This window comes from Dama dama, chromosome 10 (assembly GCF_033118175.1).
Source record: "Dama dama isolate Ldn47 chromosome 10, ASM3311817v1, whole genome shotgun sequence".
Classification (NCBI taxonomy): Eukaryota; Metazoa; Chordata; class Mammalia; order Artiodactyla; family Cervidae; genus Dama; species Dama dama.
Window position 1 is genome coordinate 16,810,755 of NC_083690.1, and position 20,345 is coordinate 16,831,099.

Here is a 20,345-nt window from a genome sequence, read left to right on the forward strand (position 1 = left end):
GGAGTGATGTCCAAAAACCAAGAGAAACAGTGGGGTCTCATGGGCAAATGAGAGTAGGCTTCATGCAGGAGCCTGGCTAGCACGTCCACCAAAACATAGTCGACGCAATGAACACTGCGGTATGTGTCTTTTTGAATTATGTACCCCAGTGTGCCTTGCAGCACTATTTACAATAGCCAGGACATGGAAGCAACCTAGATGTCCATTGACAGATGAATGGATAGAGAAGATGGAGTACATATATACAAAGGGATATTACTCAGCCATAAAAAGCAATGAAATTGGGTCATTTGTAGAGGTGTGGAGGGACCTAGAGTCTGTCATACAGAGTGCAGTGAGTTAGAAAGAGGAAAACAAATATTGCATATTAATGCATATATGTGAAATCTTAAAAAAAAAAAAAAAGGTACAGATGAACCTATTTGCAGAGCAGGAATAGGAATGAAGATGTAGAGAACAGACATGTGGACATGGGGAAGAGGGGAAGGTGGGATGAATTGGGAGATTAGGACCCAGATGGGGGTGATGAGGGGGTGGGACGGTGACCCAAGAGGGAGGGTGTGTATGTATACATACAGTTGATTTATTTCATTGTATAACAGAAACTAACACAACATTATCATAAGGCAATTATACCCCAATAAAAAATACCTTAGTCAACGCACATGCAGGGGAGTGTGGAAATGAGGCAGAGGGAGCTTGTGGGAACCCCTTTCTGCTTGCTTTCTCCTTCATCAGGGACCTACGAAGCAGGTCCTCAGGCAAGTGAGGGAGAGAGAGGGCCGTTACAGACTGAAGGGCCTGGGAGAGTAACTGGACTCGCAATATGTGGAGGGATAGAGCAGCCTCAAGGGCCCACCTGAGGTCCATCGTTGTTACGGCAGCCGTGGGACGTGCCACTCAAGAGCTGGGCAGCTGCGTTTCTTAAACATGGAGGGCATCACTTGGCCTTGAGAGAGAACTAACCAAGCTTTCAAAGAGGAGCAGAGACAGAATATGGACGGATAGATTTGTGTGTTCGCATCTCTGGTTCCAGCTCTTCCCAAGGCATAGCTCTATCCGTAACCTTCTTTCAGTTAGGTTGTTCAATTCCATCCCATATCTCAGGGTACCAACTGCAGAAACAGAAGCCCAGTGTGAGTGGCTTCAACCACCTGAAACAAGGAGCAAGGGTGGGCCATATACAGTAGCTCACAAAGGCTTCAGGGACCTAGGCTGCTTCTCTCCTTCTGGCTCATTACTTCTGAGTAATGACTTCTATCCTCATGGTCATAAGATGGCTGCTGGAGTTCCAGCCATCATTTCTACATTCTAGAAAGAATGGAAATAGGAGGGGACTAGAGGGCACTCATTAACTGATTTAGCACTCTCTCCCAAAGGATATCTTGGAAGCTCCACAAAGACATCTATTGCTCTTTCTTTGATCACCACAAACTACAAGGAAAGTTGGGGACCATTGTTTTCTGCTTGGGCATATCATCACCCTAAATAAATCAGGATTTTTTATCAAGCAAGAGGAGAAGAACAGGTATCTGGCAGGCATCTTGCAGACTCAAGCGTATCCACTTTTCCCCTAAGTCTTTTTGAAATGGATTCCTGAGGTATACAAGCAAAAGGGACTTGAGCTACACCGAGGAATAACAACAGGTACAAGGTGAATTGAGATGAGGGTACAAAACAGAGGCTGCAAGCAAGATGGGAAACGAGTTTGGGGTACAAGGCTGAACCTACAACTTAAAGACACAAGGACTAGACAGAAACACTGGCAACACACTGAACTTCTGAGAGGGGTGAAGGTAAAGTTAGTAAAACAAAAGAGAATTTAGACAAAAAAAGTTTGAGATAAAATACATCAGTTCAGTTCGGTCGCTCAGCATGTCCGACTCTTTGAGACCCCATGGACTACAGCACGCCAGGCTTCCCTGTCCACCACCAGCTCCCAGAGCTTATTCAAACTCATGTCCATCGAGTCGGTGATGCCATCCAACCATCTCATCCTCTGTCGTCCCCTTCTCCTCCTACCTCCAATTTTTTCCAGCATCAGGGTCTTTTCAAATGAGTTGTCTTCAAACTTTTTTTTTTGGTAAGATGGTATCCCTTTAACTTTTTACTTTATTAATGGACTTTTCACTAACTCATTCTATCTTCTCATCATACCCGGGAAAATTGTCGAGGTTTCACCAATCATTGTTTGAAAAAATCCAAAACAACAAAAGAACTTCCATGAATTAGGTAGCATTTTTCACTTATATGTTACAAGAGCATATATACACATTTGATAAAAACAGATCTAACCTTTATTTATTCAGTTGCTCGATGATGGAGCTTTAAAGAAATCAGACTCCTTAAAAGCTGGATTTCACGAGACAGTTCATGGAACACTCCAGTGGAACCCTATCAGTGAGGTCCTCTTGACTGGCCTATTTAAACTTGCCCTATCCTGGTCATTCTAGCAGATGGCCCCTTATAATTTTCTTCACTCTTCACTCTCTGATAGTACTTGTTCATATATTTATTTGCTCATCTTGGTCACATGTATAATCAAGAATCTAGAATTTAGAATGCAGTCTCCAGGAGGGCAGGGACCTTCCATGTTTTATTCATCATTGAATGCCCCCCCTGCATGAGCACCATCATGGGAATCATAGGTTCTTGATAAATATTTGATGATTACTACTGTTAACACAGCTCAGAGGTTAAAGCATCTGCCTGGAATGCGGGAGACCTGGGTTTGATCCCTGGGTCGGGAAGATCCCCTGGAGAAGGAAATGGCAACCCACTCCAGTACTCTTGCCTAGAGAATCCCATGGACGGAGAAGCCTGGTAGGCTACAGTTCACAGGGTCGCAAAGAGTCAGACATGACTGAGCACGTCTCCACACAGGGCTTGGCACACAGTAAGTGCTCCATAAACTTCTAACTCTCACCATCACAGTCATCAGTACCATCATCCACTATCATCACTGCTGTCCTTCCACAGTTCTAAGCCTATAGCCCCAGGGACCAGATTGTGCACCACTAATACACACAATAATGGAGAAGGAAAAGGAAGCCCACTTCAGTACTCTTGTCTGGAGAATCCATGGACGGAGGAGCCTGGAGGGTTACAGTCTGAGGGGTCGCGAAGAGTCAGACGCAACTGAAGCGACTTAGCACGCATGCAATACACGTATAAACACTTAATTTGAAGAGAAAAAGTCTGCCAAGCTAGTTTGAGACTTGGACCCTTTTCAGTCATCACATAAATGAGAGGCTAGTATTGAACAAAGGCTGTGGGATGACTGGGAGTGGATAAAAGGGCTGGTACAGAACAAGGTCAGATAATCCTCTAAGCAGTGGTGGTGGTGGCTGATTGTCATGCATCCTTTCCTCAGCTGGTGTCTCCTGCTCTTTCAGATCACTCTCCAGTCCTGACCACCAACCCCCCCCGCCCCAGTCCCCCACACCACCCTGGCAAATCGGCGGGGTTTGCTTCTACACAGGACAGATGCCAGACCCAGTTAGGACCCCCACTTATTCTAGTTGTCTCCTGCAAATCTCATTTGCAGGCAAGTACTACATGCTATCAGAGGAAAGTTATTTGCTACCTAGAGCTCCCTCTGCTGATACAGTGGGCAGACGGTTCTCTGGAAAAGCCACAGGTTTCAGAAGCACAGCTGGGCGTCTGGCGGGGCTGTCACCTGCGTCAGCCTGTGGTCTGATCAGAGGCCGTTTCCTTATTTTGGGTGGGGTTGAGGGTGATGCGTGCCCATGTCCTCATGTATTTTGGGGAGCCCAGGGGGAGGGGCTTTCAGCATCCTGGCTCTTCTGACCTCCAAGCACCCAGGCACCCTGGTGCTTGCACGTGCTTGTTGGAGAGAGTCAGGAATTCCTGGGGGCGGGACAACGGACGGATGTTTCATGCATAACTCTCTTCCTGACCTTTAGGAACAGGTGATCCATGTCTATGATTTCTGTCTGATGCAGAAGTGAAACCTAAGGCGAGGCTTTAAATTTTTTAAGAGCAAAGTCAGAGTCAATTTGTAGAGTTTGGGTAAACAAAATAAACTCTGCAATAAACCAAAAAGAAACAGGCACATGATTAAGGTTTCCAAAAATAAAAATTGTGTATTTGACTAAATTTATTATTCAGCTGAAGTTTATTTAGATTTAGAAGAAGGCATGTCAATCCGTAGTCTCAGGTACCGTCCATCAGAACTACTGGAGAGAAAGGGAGGGCATCTCCTTTATAGACCAGCCTGCTAATAGTCCTTCAGTTCTGCCAGTGGTCAGTACCAGCATCTTATAGGAAATGTATTGTGCCACTCCCCCGCCTCTGTCCTCTAGTAGCCTTTGTCTGTGTGTGTGCGTGCCTAGTCATGTCCGACTCTTTGCAACCACTTGGACTATAGGGCGCCGGGCTCCTCTGTCCATAGGATTTTCCAGGCAAGGATACTGGAGTGGGTTTCCATTTCCTTCTCCAGGGGATCTTCCTGACCCAGGGATCAAACCCGAGTCTCTTGCAATCCAGGCAGATTCTTTACTACCCCGCCACTCAGTAGCCTTAAGACATGCCTATTAGTCTTCTTCATCTTTTACACATGGAAATGCTGAGGCTTGGTAACGTTAAACAACTTGCTTAAACTCTTACAACTAAAAAGTTGCTGTGATGGGGTCTGTGAACTTGAGGTACCAGGCTCCACTCAGCGGCTGTCTTACTGCTGGAGGAACATACCAGGCCCATTCCAGCAGCATGAATGTTACTGGTATTCATTGTTCAACCAAAGTTGATTCTACCCTGCACTATGGAAAGTGCCAGAGATAGCAGAGATGAATGAGGCCAGTTCCCTAACCTTGGAGGCCTTAGCAATCCTCCATCCAAATCAAGGACTAGGTTGAGTGCCACTTCTTCCAGGTTGCCTTCCCTGACTACTCTTTTTTCCCTCTGATATCTTTAGACACTGCCCTACTGTCATAAATGAAATGAATAGTATCTTACCTTTAATGAGCATTTACTGTGTGCCAATCTCTACAGAAAAAAAAAAAATCTTTACATGCGTTATCTCATTTAATCCTTATAAGAAATCTATGAGAAAAGCCCTATTATCATCCCACCCCATCCATTTCACAGAGCTTCCCAGGTAGTAAGTATAGTGGCAAAGAATCCCCTGCCGATGCAGGAGACTCGCATTTGATCCCTGGGTGGGGAAGATCCCCTGGAGCAGGAAATGGCAACCCACTCCAGTGTTCTTGCCTGGAAAATTCAATGAACAGAGGAACCTGTTAGACTACAGTCCATGGGATCGCAAAGAGTCAGACAGGATTGAGTGCGCACAGATGCACCCATTTTACAGGTGAAAAACTGAGGCATAGAGAAACAAAACAACTGATGCTGAAAGTCTCAGCTGAAAAGCGGCAAAGCTGGCAATCCATTTGACAGCTCCTTGAGGGTAAAGACCCCGCCCCAGTTTCCCTCTCCTCCCCTAGCCTCATGCTGAGCAAACCAGGATCTCAGAACTACTGATTCACTGATTTACTCTCCCCTCACTGAAAAGTGGTGATAAAACAAGATTCAGGGATGGGGTAGGGAAAGGAATCCCACAAATCAGCGAGAACTTCTTCAGAGCGCTGGCTCTCAGTTAATGCAAGCTATAGGAAGCATACTTAAAAAGAAAAATTCCTTAGGGAATCTTCCACATTTCTATATCACACTTGCCCAGCATGATACCTAGCACATAACAGGGTCCAATACATCTGTGTTGAATGACTGAATGAGCTTTAAAAATTCTCAAGAAACTTGCTGCTGTTGTGAAAGTTTGCTGCTGCCAGACGCTTAGGCATTACTTGGGCCCCACAAAGATGCTTGAGGTACTGCTGTCTTGATCTGTCTTGGGGCAGGAAGATGGTCCCTAGGATCCCGCTTTCCCATTCCTCTATCTCAGGCGATTTTTCATCCTAAAAACCTCACATAAGCTGTTTATGGCATCCATAACCTGCCGGAGCTTTTAAACCTCTTTTTGGGGCGACATTTCATGAGTTGAGAGAAACAAACAACTCTCTCTTTTTCCAGGGACCCAGGGGGCTGGATCCTTAACCTCACTCCAGCCTGTGGCTCTCGAGGGAGCTGAACAAGAATGTGGGCCCCAAAGGACTGTGGTTAAACAGTCCTTTGGTTAAACTGTGCCACGTGGAGGAAGCAGATAACATCATTGCTGCCTAGAGGAGAAATGCAGCAGAACCACTGAAGCAAAGATGGGCCAGAAGGCAGGGATGTGAAGTGTCTCCAGGGCAGTCCCAGCTGGGTTGGGAAGCTCTCTTTAGATACTAAGCAAGAGTTCTAGGGACATGACATGATGATCTTGGGGACCGTCTCATTGAATTCTTCATTTGGCTTTAAAGAAACTGAAGTCCTGGGAAAGAAGTGGCTTGCCCAAGTCAGGTAAGCATCACAGTGACCTCACAGAGTAAAAGCAACCTTCCCTGCACCTATTCCCACCTTCCCGTAAGACCTTGATTCCCATAGATTCTACAGGGTGGTTGGAGGGAAGCTGGCTTTGCCCCAGTGCCGGAGGTGGTGTATGGGACCTTGGCCAAGCTGATGAGCACATTCTATCTTTCCGGCCACAGTGCTTGGTTTAGGGGTGACCTGTGACCTGAAGCTGGCTCAATCAGAAAGAATATCTGGACCTTTGAGGAGAATGCTGGGAAATCCTGACCTTCCTTCTCTTGGGCTAAAAGTGAACAAAAGATACAATTAGTCTGAGCAACTGATGCCAGGCTGTGACACGAAGAGAGAAACTCAGGATGAAGCTGGCCTCATGAAAGGCAGAGAGGAGAGATGGAAAGAAAAGCAGTCCCAGGACATAGTTCTGAGTTGCTGGATCAAACCTCACCTGATGTCTTTTCTCTGGAACATTTGGTTATATGATGCAGTAAACTCTATTTTTAAAGACATAATAAATGTTTTATTCCTTGTAACCAAAATATTCCCAGGTGATAAATAGATGGCCAAAGACTCATGGTGTGACCATAGGAGCTGGCCTCTCTTCTATCTCACTCCTGGTTAGAAGTGCTGTGCCCAAGGTGGGTGGCCTTTATGCTTGGCCACATGCCCAGCCAGGCTTGGATAATCTGAAGGCTGAGCCTCGTCTGGAGTTTAGATCTCCCGAGCTGGCATTTTACACTGCCAGTTCAGGGAAATGGGTTTGCTTATTACATGGATCCAGAAAGCACCTTTTTAGAGGCCACTCCCACTGCACCCTCATGAACCCAGAGCCCTTTGAGCACATCTCCAAAGCAACACTGACCTCACTGTTAGTTAGTGACCAACATGCACATCTGGCTCCTCGAGACTCCCGGCTTGCTGAAGGGGAGGTTAAGCCTCACTCATCTTTGGATTCCTGCCCTTTGCCTTGATGTTCACACACTGTTGCTGAGCAAGTGAAACAATCTCTTCCCTGCCTCCTTCTCATTATTCTTTCACTTTCTTCCCTTTAAAGTTAGGATCAGGTTGAAGAACACAGTGGATAAGATGCAAAGCCTTCACCCTGAGTTCCCGATTCACAAGCTGGGGGGTTGATCTGCTATGGTGTTTAGACACTGCTGAGTCTTGTCCAGGATACCCACTCCCGCTTTGCACTCACCACGTGTCAGGGCTGCTGGGCAAGAAGACACCGGCGGGGAAGACTGGAAAGACTGAGTCAGAGATGGCTGACGATGAAACTTGAGTCCGTTGGGATCTGTGAGCCTAAACCCTCATTGACAGAGGAGGATGCTCAGGCCCAGGGAGGAGTTCCTGGCTCAAGGTCACCAGGACAGTCCAGCCTTGATGGGAAAGAACTTGACTTTGCAAGGCAAGACCCACTTGTTCTCTCAGGAGATGAGCCTTGGGCAGTCAGGCAGGCGGGTTTCAGGGTGGATGAGAAGGACCTGGTGGAAGGCAGGGACCAGGCTTTGGGGCTTGCAGGCTGAGGGCTGAGGAACTCCACGGAGTCTCTCTGTCCCCAGGAAAGCACTTGCTTGCCAACTGGGTTTGGAAGTCTCCTGGCTTGTTGGTCCTCAGGGATCAGAGAAGTGACTCAGTGAAGCACTTAGTACATCTTTGGCACTAGGGGACAGGGTGTGATTCAGGAGTCACGCACACTCCCGTGTAGCCTCCTCCCCTCCCCTTCCAGCCAGAGATCCAGGGATCGGCCGCGTGAGCCCCTTCCCTGGCTCAGACAGTCCTGACACGTTTCTCGCGTCCCCACCTGCCAAGCAGTCTCTGCCCAGAGAAGACTCCTGGACCGCGAACTCCGGGCGGGGAGCGCGCTCCACTCAGCTGCCTCGTGCTTGCTTCCCACATGGAAGGCTGGATCTCGGGACCCCCGAGCCTCCCGACCTCCCCTAGATTCTGAGCCGGCCCACCCTCACCCCAAGCTCCTTCTTCCTTTCATGCCCCCGGCCTCGTCTCTTCGGGCGCAGGCGGGGACTGTCCCCCTATCGCCCACCCACTCCCGCCGGGGTCCGGGGGACCCGGGGCCCTCTCTGCCCGCCGCCGCCCCCTTCCTCTCCCTCCTTCTTTTCCCTCCCTCGCCCCGCCCCCAGGCCCGCCCCTCTCCGCCCGGGCCCGCGTCCCCCCCGGCCCGGTGCCCCCGGCCCCCGCGCCCCCGGGCCCGGGGAAGGGGCTGCGGGGCGGGCGAGCCCCGCGGGCGAGGCCCCCGCCCTCCCCGCGCGCCCCGCCCGAGCGCGCGCGCCCGCCGCCCCCCTCCGCGGCCTCCGGCTCCCCGCCTCCCCGCCTTCCCCTCCTCCTGGTGACGTCCGGGTCCCTGCCCGTCTGAAAACTCCGCGCCGCGGCGGTGGAGGCGGCGGCGGCGGCGGCGGCGGCGGCGGCGGAGGAGCAGCGGCGAGCCGAGGCGGCGGCGGCGGCGGCCCGAGCGGGAGCCCGAGCGGCGGCGGCGGCGGCGGCCGCGGGAGCCGCGGGGAGCGCGGGGGCGGCCCGGAGCGCCCGGGGTCCCCGCGCCCCGCTCGCCCGCCGCGCTCCGAAGATGGTGGCGGCGCCGTGCGCCCGGAGGCTGGCCCGGCGCTCGCACTCGGCGCTGCTCGCGGCGCTCACCGTGCTGCTGCTGCAGACGCTGGTCGTGTGGAATTTCAGCAGCCTCGACTCCGGGGCCGGGGAGCGCCGCGGGGGCGCAGCGGCCGGCGGCGCGGAGCAGCCGCCCCCGGCCCCGGCCCCGCGCCGCGAGCGCCGGGACCTGCCCGCCGAGCCGGCTGCAGCCCGAGGAGAAGGCGGCGGCGGCGGAGGAGGAGGAGGAGGACGGGGGCCCCCGGCGCGGGCGCGGGGAGGCGGCCCCGGAGCACCCCGCGCGCAGCAGCCGGCCAGCCGAGGGGCACTGGCCTCACGGGCGCTGGTAAGATGCCCTTTCGGCTCGCGTCCTGGAGGGAGGGGGGGAAACCGGAGGGCAGGCGGCCGGACCCCACGTCCCCCCACCTCTAGCCCTTGAACCCCGCTCATCAGATAGGGACTCCCCAAGCCTGCTGCCCCCCACATCTCTTTCCCCTGGAAGCCGGGGCTGGTTCCCTGCCCCATCCCGAGTCTGAGGACTGCCCCCTGGGGGTCTGGGGAAGTTATCTCCAGAGGAGGCGCTTTGGGGGTGGGGGGTTACCGGAGCCTGGTTGGATGCCTGTCCCCCGTCACTCTCGCTGGGCGCCCCGACTTGCTCTGTGCTTGTGGGTGTTGCTGCCTCGCTCCCGGTCTGAGTGCCTGGACCGTGCCGGGATCCGCAGCCGCTGTTCCGGCGGTGGTGCTCAGCGCATCTCTGGTTTTTGCCTGGCTGGGTGCACACCACTCAGTCCTCCGTCTGCTACCTCGTTCGTTGTCTTTGCCTGGCCTGAGAGGGGTCTGGGATCAGTGTCCCAAGTCCTCACCCGTGCCCCGGAGTCAAGACTCTGTCTCCGGCGCCCGGTCTTACTTTGAGTCTCCTGTTTTGCGTCCCTGGATGCCTGAGACTCCTGTCTCTCCCTTGTCCATGTCTAACCTTGCCCTCTCCTGGTTCCCAGTCTCCAGTGTCAGGCCATGGCCCCTTCTCCTAGGCGTTTGTGTCCAGCTCTCTGTCTCGTCTGGGGCTCATTCCTGTCTCCAGCTGTATATCAGATCACAGCACCTCAACTTAGGCTTCTGTGGGTTTACTTTGCCCTCTTTGGGTGTGAACAATCCAGGCTCTGAAACTGTTCCTTCTGCAGATCTTCTGGGGCCATCTGGGTGTCTCCTACCCTGCCCCTGACCTGTCCCGGGAGGCCTTTCACACCTTCTTTGGGCTGCCTTGCTTAGCCCACTGAACTCAGAGCACACAGGAGAGGTCAGAGTCCCCAGCTTTGAGCCAGGGTCTCAGCACCCTGTGGGCGTGTCTGTCTTCAAGCTTACCTATGTGTATCTTCATGATGTGTCTGTATCTTCATCCCTGCTGCTTGCCCACAGAGCTTCTCCCAGCCCTTGGGGACGTTAGACACCAGGGGGGTAATTTCAGGCTCTTAGACATTGAATGCATGTCTCTGTCACCCGTCACTTTGGGAGCCTTCACTGAAGGCTGCCTTCAGACACAGCATGACGCCCTTTGATCTGCCAAACTTCTTTGGAGGCAGAGAGGCGACCCTCTTTGCCAGAGTGCGGTTCTTTGTGTCTGTGGGCTGAGCCAGCCCAAGGTGTGATGTGATGGCATTTCACGTTGCTGGCTGGTCTGTGTGGGTAGCAGGGAGAAGTCTTTTCCCTGTTTGCGGGGAGGAGGATGGAGTAAGAGTCCCGGTGGAGAACCAGAACGTTCCAAATGCCTCTTGTTTGTAGCAAAGGGTACTCTCAGACATTGCCTTTGAACTGAAAGAGTGGATAGTGATGTGTTTGGGCAGAAATGCAATTAGAAGTTCTTTCTGGAGTCAGAGCCCTATGGGGAAGTGGGATGGGAGGAGGTTCAGGACGTTCACTGCTAGCAGGGTGTGGGAACATGTAGGATGGCCATGGAAGCACGGGGCTAACTGTATCCTTTGCATCTGGGGTCCAGATGGGCGTCAGGAGGTGCCTTTCCCCATGCGCTACCACCTGTTGAAGAAGCAAGTGGAGGGAAGCCTGCTTGGCTGATTCCTTCCTGGGTCTCTGACATTTCGGGTCCTACGTCCACACCTGTTCTCTGGGTGTTCAGTCCTGTGTCTTCCTCTCTCGTCCTCCAGCTGGGCTGCGCTGAGGTTAGCTGTTGGGAAGGTAGGAGGGAGCATGCCTCTCTTCCTTTTCTATTCCTTTTGAAATGCCAGTGCCAGCAGCTGAGGTGCTTTGCTTTTCTGAAACCCTGCTCTCATCTGCAAGTTCAGTGACTGTCCCCCTACACACACCCCCCAGGGTCTCAATTTCTTCCAATATAGACACACCTGTATTTTGTTTTTTCCTTTTTCCTGTCCTCCCCACTTCTTTGTGGCTGTCTACCATGCAGTTGTTCACTGCCGTCTCTCCTGGGTTTGTACTGGATATTTAATCTGTTTGTCCATGTCCTTGCTCTCCCCTTCCCTGATGATGTCTACCCCCGTGCCCTGTCAGATCCTGAAATCACAGCACAGACCTGCAGCGTGGAGCCAGGGGCCCATCCTCCTGTAGTTGTGCCCACCCAGCCCCTGCCCTTCCACGGAGCTCAAGGAGACCAGAAGGGGGCAGGCTGTTCCCAAAGTCCGGCTTCGCCTGAGCCTAGATTGCAGCCTAGGAGGAGAGGACCGGACCGTTTGGGCAGGCCACTGAGGCCCTCAGAACATGCGGTCTGTTTGCAGACCCCGCAGAGGCTGCTGGTGCGTGATGCCTCAGAGGGAGATTGGGGAGTGGGACTTAAAAAAAAAAATCCCTGTGATTTTCCAGAGCTGATGAGGCGCATGCTCAGGAGATGATGCTTCATCTCTGTGCTCTGAAGAAGGTGGGGTGGGCAGTTGTGGTTTTGGGTGCAGAGAGACTCAGAACTGGCGGCGGCGGTGGTGGTGGGTATGTCTCAAAGAGTGTCAGGCCGACACTGTGTTCAGGGTATTTTCTAAACCAGACTTCACTGCTTCCTTGTGCTCACCTTTCCAGAGCTTCTGCATTTGTACTTTTTCCGTTTGGGGAGCTGCATCCCAGTGGAGGGGCCTGATTGTCATTTTGGTGCAATTTAAGGAGTCAAGAAGAAACACCCAGTTTCTCAAGCAGACAGAGCCAGAGAGCTTGCGGGTGGTGGCGAGACGGGCATTTCCCTGAAAGATTTGCAGGCTTTGCCTCTCAGCCTCTCCCAAAGCTCTTACAGATTAGAATTGTTGGGCGGATGGCAGCTGAGTTCCGTGGCTGTGGCACTCATTCCTTCACGGGGACTCCAGTATGCTCTGGGTTTTAATGTCATCTCAGAATGTAAGAAACGGATGAGCTAACTTATAAAGGGAGGGAAAATGTCGAGGAGAGTGTCAGAAAGATCACACTACAGGTTCTGAATCAATTTTGGGGAGAATGAAAGGAGCTGTGTGTTAATGTAATGAATGTTTATTTTCTTTCCCCTTGCCTCCAGTGATCCTCTGAAGTCCTCACATTATTGCTTGAGCCCTTAGATAAACTATTATTCAGTAAGTTTCAGTTAAGAAACCTAGTTTTTTATTGTCCTGACACACACACACAGACAGACACACACACATACACACTCTTAAAGTAGAATGGTCTTTCTGTATTGTCCGACCCCTTTGAAATGTTGATTTTTCGGCAGAAATTCCTCATACTTCACATTACTCAGATAACTCAGGACTTTTTCAGATATTGGCAGTGACTTTGAAAAATTGGTTCACTGTATCCAGATCGCCTCTGGTTCTAACAGCCTCAGAGGCGTAGCTTTTCTTTCTATCCAAATGTTTTGAGACCAGAGAGAACAGAGGGTATTTTATTGATGGTTCGTTTTTCTCACACTCTCAATGGAGTTTTATTTTGCTTGAGCAGTGCATTACACTTTGTATACAGAAATATGCATCACTGAACAATATTTATCTTGATGCAAATGCTGCCATCTGCTTAATCATATCCTGAAAAATGTTAAATAAAATAGATAAATAAAGGTACAAATTATTATATGCATATATGTATATATAATATTTACATTCACTTTCCTTCCAGTCTTCTTATACCTTAGACATTGTCTCTAGTTTTTCAATTCTTTTTATTTTAATCTTCCAGAAGGTTGAGTGACAGATGCTTGCTGTTTTGCAAATAGGAAGCCAAACTCTAAGTTTCTATTTGCTGGGGATTGTCCAACTTTGATCCAGCCTCTTAATAGAAAAGGAAATTATTTTGATCTCAAGCAGATATCTGACATCGTTGTGTATGTGTGTGTGTGTGTGTGTTTTCCCAGAAGACAACATATCCTTAAGCAAGCGTCTGTCCTCCCACCCAGAGCTATTTACGATCACTGGGGCCATAAATCTACATGCAGAAAGAGGAAAATGCATGGTGATGTCATAATTGGACTACCCAGGGTCAGGGCTGACCTGGGCTCTAGCTTGGTCAATACCTCTTTAAGACTTGTCACTTATGATAAATCCTCCATTTTTTTCATTTGCATCTCCCACTTCTATTGCTTGCAATCCCTATCTACCAGAACCAAAGAGAAAATACTTTGAAGAAAATGAAAAGATGAATAAAATACAAACTCAGCCTCACAAAACCCAAGTTCAAAGGAAGGGCTGTGGGAGCAGGCAAAAAGTCACAGGAAACCTGTGCCCGGCCCTGGTACAAGGGACAGAAAGGCGTTGGTTTCTAAGTCATGTCTGACTCTTTGTGACCCCGTGGACTGTAGCCTGCCAGACTTCTCTGTCCTTGGGATTCTCCAGGCAAGAATACTGGAGTGGGTTGCCATTCCTTTCTCCAGGGGATCTTCCCAACCCAGGGACTGAACCCAGGTCTCCAGCATTGCAGGCAGATTCTTTACCGTTTGAGCTATAGGGAGGGATACTCAGGGGACAGAGGCCTCTGTTAATTACCTTTGGGTCTGCTCCTGCCAGGTTCAGATCCTGGCTCTATTCTCGGCCATCCCTGGGATCTTGGGCAAGTTATTCTAACTTCGTTCCTCTGAAAATCAGGGCCACCTCATGGGGTTATGTGAGGATGAAATGTAATAAGACGTGTGAGCCAGTTTGTGCCTGGCACATAATAAATGCTCAAATGTGAGCCATTATTCTTAAAAAGAAACTCTTCGTATGTTTGAAAATAAGCAAATTTTTGCAATTACTCATTTTTCCAAGCCAAGTAGGGTTTGAGCGTAATCCAAGGCAGTAGAACGCATCCAACTCCTCTGTGTGACAGCCTTGGAGCAGGATGGAATGTGGGAGAGAGAGAATTGCTAGCATTTATGGAGTGACAACTGTATGCCAGGCATCCTTTAGGTGTTCTACATACATGATGTTGTTAATTGCTCAAACACACACAGTAATTCAGGATGAAAGAAAGGGTTGCATACAAAATTGAGACTACGGTCTCCTGGCTAGAAATCACCAGTTTTCTGGGTACAGTCTTCAACAGTACGTGAACCGAGAACTTCCAGCTGTTCAAGCTGGATTTAGAAAAGGCAGAGGAACCAGAGATCAAATTGCCAACATCCGTTGGATTATAGAAAAAGCATGAGAGTTCCAGAAAAACATCTAGTTCTGCTTTATTGACTACGCCAAAGCCTTTGACAGTGTGGATCACTACAAACTGTGGAAAATTCTTAAAGAGATGGGAATACCAGACCACCTGACCTGCCTCCTGAGAAATCTGTATGCAGGTCAAGAAGCAATAGTTAGAACCAGACATGGAACAACAGACTGGTTCCAAATTGGGAAAGGAGTATATCAAGGCTATATATTGTCACCCTGCTTCTTTAACTTATATGCAGAGTACATCATGCAAAATGCCAGGCTGGATGAAGCACATACTGGAATCAAGATTGCCGGGAGAAATATCAGTAACCTCAGATTCACAGATGACACCACCCTTATGGCAGAAAGTGAAGAACTAAAGAACCTCTTGATGAAAGGGAAAGAGGAAAGTAAAAAAGTTGGCTTAAAACTCAACATTCAGAAAACTAAGATCATGGCACATGGTCCCATTACTTCATGGCAATAGATGGGGAAACAATGGAAACAGTGAGAAACTTTTATTTTGGGGGGCTTCAAAATCACTGCAGATGGTGACTGCATCCATGAAATTAAAAGACACTTGCTCCTTGGAAGAAAAGCTATGACCAACCTAGGCAGCTGTCTAGTCAAAGCTATGGTTTCTCAGTAGTCACATATGGATGTGAGAGTTGGACTAAAAAGAAAGCTGACTGCTGAAGAATTGATGCTTTTGAACTGTGGTGTTGGAGAAGACTCTTGAGAGTCTCTTGGACTGCAAGGAGATCCAACCAGTCAGTCCTAAAGGAAATCAGTCCTGAATATTCATTGGAAGGATTGATGCTGAAGCTGAAACGCCAATACTTTGGCCACCAGATGTGAAGAACTGGCTCATTAGAAGAGACCCTGATGCAGGGAAAGATTGAAGGCAGGAGGAGAAGGGGACCACAGAGGATGAGATGGTTGGATGGCATCACCAACACGCTGGACTGAAGTTTGAGCACGCTCCGGGAGCTGGTGATGGACAGGGGAGCCTGGCATGCTGAAGTCCATGGGGTTGCAAAGTTGGACACAACTGAGCTACTGAACTTAACTGGGTACCGATTACATGGTGGGGATAATGAGGGCTCTACAGATGTTACTTCACTGTCTCAGTGAATCCTCTCAACTCTGGGATCGAACTATTGCTGTCCCTACTTGATAGGAAAAATGGGGCTCGGAGTGGAAAAGCAGCTTGCTCACTAAGGTTGTGCTGAGGAGCAGCAGAACTGGAATCCAGACCTCGGACTGCCCCATTCCACTCAATGTGCAGATTTCAGGGTGCCTTGTCTGTGGAGGTCTTTGAAAAACCCTATATGCAGATGGATCATTCCTAAAAATCTTCATGTCACTTTCCTTACTTGTTGCAGATTCATAAAAATGTGCCAGCCCTAGAAAAGGAGCAGATACGCAGCTTATCTTGAATCAGACCCCTGAATAATGAGATCAGATAGAAGGGCTTCCCTGGTGGCTCAGACGGTAAAGAATTTGCCTGCAATGGGGTCTGATCACGGGTCAGGAAGATCCCCTGGAGAAGGGAATGGCAACTCACTCCAGTATTCTTGCCTGGGAAATCCCATGGCCAGAGGAGCATGGCGGACTACAGTCCATGGGGTCGCAAGGAGTGGGACACGAGTGGATGACTGCTGCTTTCACTTTCAGGAGGGTAATCATCATAATAGCAGTGATGCTTCTGTAGCAGTTATGGCTTGCCAGGAATTGTTTTTAGTCCTCCTAATGTATTTTATTTCTTCAAGGAATGTACTATTATGTTTCAACAGCCAACAATCATGATGCTGAATAGAACCAGGCCCTGTATGGGGTGTTTCACAAATATTAGCTCATTTAAACCTCACACTACAATGAGGAAAGTGAGGTGTGGGGAGCTTAAAACAGTTTTCCCAGGGGTCACAGTACCAATGGCAGAGCTGGGATTTGAACCCTGGCAGTCTGTACTCTCAACCGTTCTATTCCACAGCCTCCCTCTTTTAAGCATCTTGTGAAGGTCCCCAACCTTGGAACTGCAGACCTCATTTAAGGAGGCACATAGGTAATTGATTCAGTCACAATTTGCCCAGCCCCAAGGACAGGATTTTATGGTCCAGGAAAAGAAGGTATCACCCTGTAGTGAAATATGCATCGTGCACACTAGGGAATAATTGAACCTGAACTGCTGGAAGTGGAGTTGGTGGAAGAAGTGTTTTGAATTCAGCTCCCCCTGCCAGGGGAAGAGGGGAAGAGGGTACTATGCAGGCTTCCTTGGCCAGAGGGACAGCCTTTCGTTCGTGGTTAGCAGGCCTCCTGCCGCTCTGCTCACCCATGACTTGCCCCCAGGAGCCCAGTGAAGCTGGAGGTGTCATCAGGAACATGCAGTCTGACTGTCTTTGGGGCACTTCCTTCCTTCCTTCCGCCTGCAACAGAAACTGTCCGTTTGCCCACAAATACTGATCGAGTTCTGCCCTTCTGATCCCTGAGGTTAGGGTTGCCCCCTCCCCCATCAAAAGCCAGAACCTTGACAAAGAAGGTGGCAGGGACAGGGCAGGGGTGTGTGTGTGTGTGTGTGTGTGTGTGTGTGTGTGTGTGTGTATGTGTGTACAGGGCAGGTGTGTGTGTGTGTGTGTGTGTACAGGGCAGGTGTGTGTGTGTGTGTGTGTACAGGGCAGGTGTGTGTGCATGTGTGTGTGTCCCTTAACCCCATTGGTGCTGTAGTGAGCAGGGAGCTGGTGTGATTAGTATCAGAGTCCAGGAGTCCAGACACCCGGCCTGATGGACAAGGAGCAGGACCCTACGGGCATCTCCAGCCTTTGGGGAAGGGGGACATCTCCCCCTCCAGGGGCCTCTGAGGGCAGCAAAATGGATTTGTTCTGTCTCAGCCCTGGTTTGTCCCAGGCAGGCTTATCTGAGCATCTAATCCAGGCTGATGTGTCCTGGGATGTTAATGACAAGCGTTTCTCCTCCCAGGGGATCCTTTGCTGTAATCCTTGGCCACGCGTCACATGGTTTAGGCCCAAAGGAGTTGAGCTCATGGGGCAGAAAAATTGATGCAGACGTCCCCTACCCAAGGGGTACAGACATCGTAACTGTGATCCTGATGATGAGGAGGACTTCTGTGTATTGAATGTTTCCCTTGCTCTTGATGCTGTGGAGATACTGGGAAGATATTATCTTATTGAATCCCTGTCCTGCAAGTTAAGGACTACTAGCTAGTTCCATCTCTGTTTCACTGATTACAAATAAGGAAAGCAAAGCAATGATTTGTATGAAAGTTAAAGAGCTGAGAGGCAGCCAGACTAGGAATTGAGGCTTGGTGGTGACTCCAAAGGTTGAGTTCCTGGTCTCTACCCAGTTCAGAGTCAGTAAGTCCCTTGTTCTTTACACCCTGCCCTCTCTCACTTCTATTCATGTTTGCATCCCTGCATGCATGCATGCATGCGTGCATCCGTCAACATGTCCACCCTTCCACCCACCCTCCACTCCAACATGCCCAGCACTAGGACTGCCTTTGTGAAATAGGGCAGTTGTACCCCTGCCCTCCCGGAGGGCTAGTCCAGCTGGTGAGGGTTGGGACCACGGCCTGTCAACAGAGAGGTTCCTCTCTGGTCTTAGCCCAGCTCACTGTACAGTGGCTTCTTGGACACAAGAGAAAGGTGTCCTCCATTAGATGGGGGCCAGGAATAGTGTGTTTCAGGAGCCTGAAAGCCCTCATGTCTCCTAATACCCCCCCAGACTGCCAGACTTGAGGCTGGCCTACCCCATCTGTGGAGTTCAAGCTCATCTTCTAGTCGGATAGGGAGCCCAGAGCTGAATGCAGAGGTAAGGTTTGTGGGGAGTGCAGGCTGCTGGAAGTTGCAGGACCTGGGAGGCGTGTCATGCAGTGTTAGGACGGAGGACCAATGTGTCATGCACATGTCCCTTCACCTCTCTGGGGCAGGGTTTCCTCGCCTGTGATGCAGGGACCTTCCTACCTGGAAGGGCCTGATGATGAGGCACTGCCTCCAGGCTCATGGTCCCTGCTCCCACCATCCCTGGTGCAGCCTCACCACAAGGGATGCTTGCAAGATGGGCCTTCGTGTTTGTGGCCCGAGGGTAGGTTTTATTTAACCCGCACTGTCTTAAAATAAAAAATGCACCAAAGTGTAAGGGTTAGGATAGAAGACGATGTGGTCCTTTGGAATGTCTTAAGAAGTCAGGAGATCTGACAGCCCAGGGCCACATTCTTTCCTGTTGTTCACTGGCCAAGTCGGGAGGGGCTTCCTGGCGTCCTCCAGGTTCCTGAGACACCCGCCACCCAAAATCTCTTCCTTCACCCTTGACACCTGACTCGGCCCTTTGGGCTGAGAAGTTTGCAGCCTCTGCCTGGAAGATGTCTGTGTTCTCTGTGCCGAGCTAAAAATAAGTGTCTGTGGTTCTTTTCAGTGATCCCCGTGCAGTTTATTCATAGCACTTCTTTATCTCGACTGCCTTTACCTTCCCCTGTGTGGTGGAGGTTTCCTTCCTTCTCCCCCTGCCGTTAGTGTACACCCAGAATATGCAAATTCTTGTGAGTGTTAGGCATTAGGACGTGGTGAAAGAAGTGCCCTCAACGGGAATAGAACCGTGCATTCTACCTTTTGGTCAACTGGCTTCCCCTTTGCTGCGGGGTTAGGTCATGCACTGTTTTGAATCATCTGCCTTCCTTTCTCTGTGCTTCTCACCACCTTGTGCCCTCCTCCCCCAGCAACACGTGTGGGGATGTTGTGAGTTGTCAGAGAGCTGGCCTGGGGGGTGGACTAGGGGGTAGAAGCGTGTAATATTCTGGAACGTCTTGGCTCAAGTATCTTTAAATGTATTCAAGAGCCCCGACTCTGTCAAGGGGCAGACCCTGACTTTCACCTCTTTGTGTCTTTTTTGGCATTTCTGCCAGATGATGCTAATAAACCCCGCCCTTCCCTAGACTGGGTTTTGAGGCTGCGATTTGAGAAATAGATGAGAAAGTGTATTGAGGCTCAGAAACACTGCGTGAATGTAAGGCGGTGCTCCCATCTTCGGCCTTGAACAGAAGAACTAGTGGGAGCAGTCAGACTAGTTGGCTGTCATTTTGTAATCCCTGGTGGAGCAAGAGAGAATGAGTGAGTAAAATCCATCAGAGGTTTCCCATTCCCTCCTCCATCTGTGCATTAATTCAACAGGTAGTGCTCGAGCGCGTGCTGTGAGTACTCCACAAAGTATGAGGGGAGAGACACCTATGCCTGCTCTCATGGGGTTTATGGTCTGGAGGCAGAATGACCCCCAGCACACACATTTTTAAAAATATCAGATTGTTCCAAATGCAGTGACTTACAGTTGGAGTGCTGAGAGAAGATAAGAGGCCATGTGTGAAGATTTATTCACGATGCGGTGGATTCATTTTATATAGTTTTGCTTGAGGACTTATTTTGGATGGATCTCTTTTGCTGGAATAGCTCTAGACTGACCCCAGGAATCCCAAGTGTAGTATGCATGTGGATTCTGATACATGTATGATTGAAAGCGCTATGTGGGCACACAGTCTCTACTATAGTAGCTTTTAATAAAGAGTTTGTATTCATAGGTGTGCAAAATTTATTTCCTAACTTTTGCCTATATTTTTAAATTTTTTTTAAAATATATATACACAAAAGTGCACATTATTCTAAATGTACAGCTTGATGAATTTTCATGTACTGAATACACTCAGTAACCTCTACCAGTAAAAGCAGAGAT

General features: G+C 49.9%; 1 protein-coding gene across 1 annotated transcript in view; it reads left to right on the plus strand.

Moving 5' to 3' along the window:
* The first annotated feature begins 9,004 nt into the window (after nucleotides 1-9,004).
* Nucleotides 9,005-20,345, plus strand: part of XYLT1 (xylosyltransferase 1) — a 342,433-nt gene continuing 331,092 nt past the window's right edge. Inside the window, exon 1 of the mRNA XM_061152915.1 lies at nucleotides 9,005-9,367. Within this exon, the coding sequence (XP_061008898.1) occupies nucleotides 9,005-9,367 (363 nt within the window). The remainder of the gene's footprint in view (nucleotides 9,368-20,345) is intronic.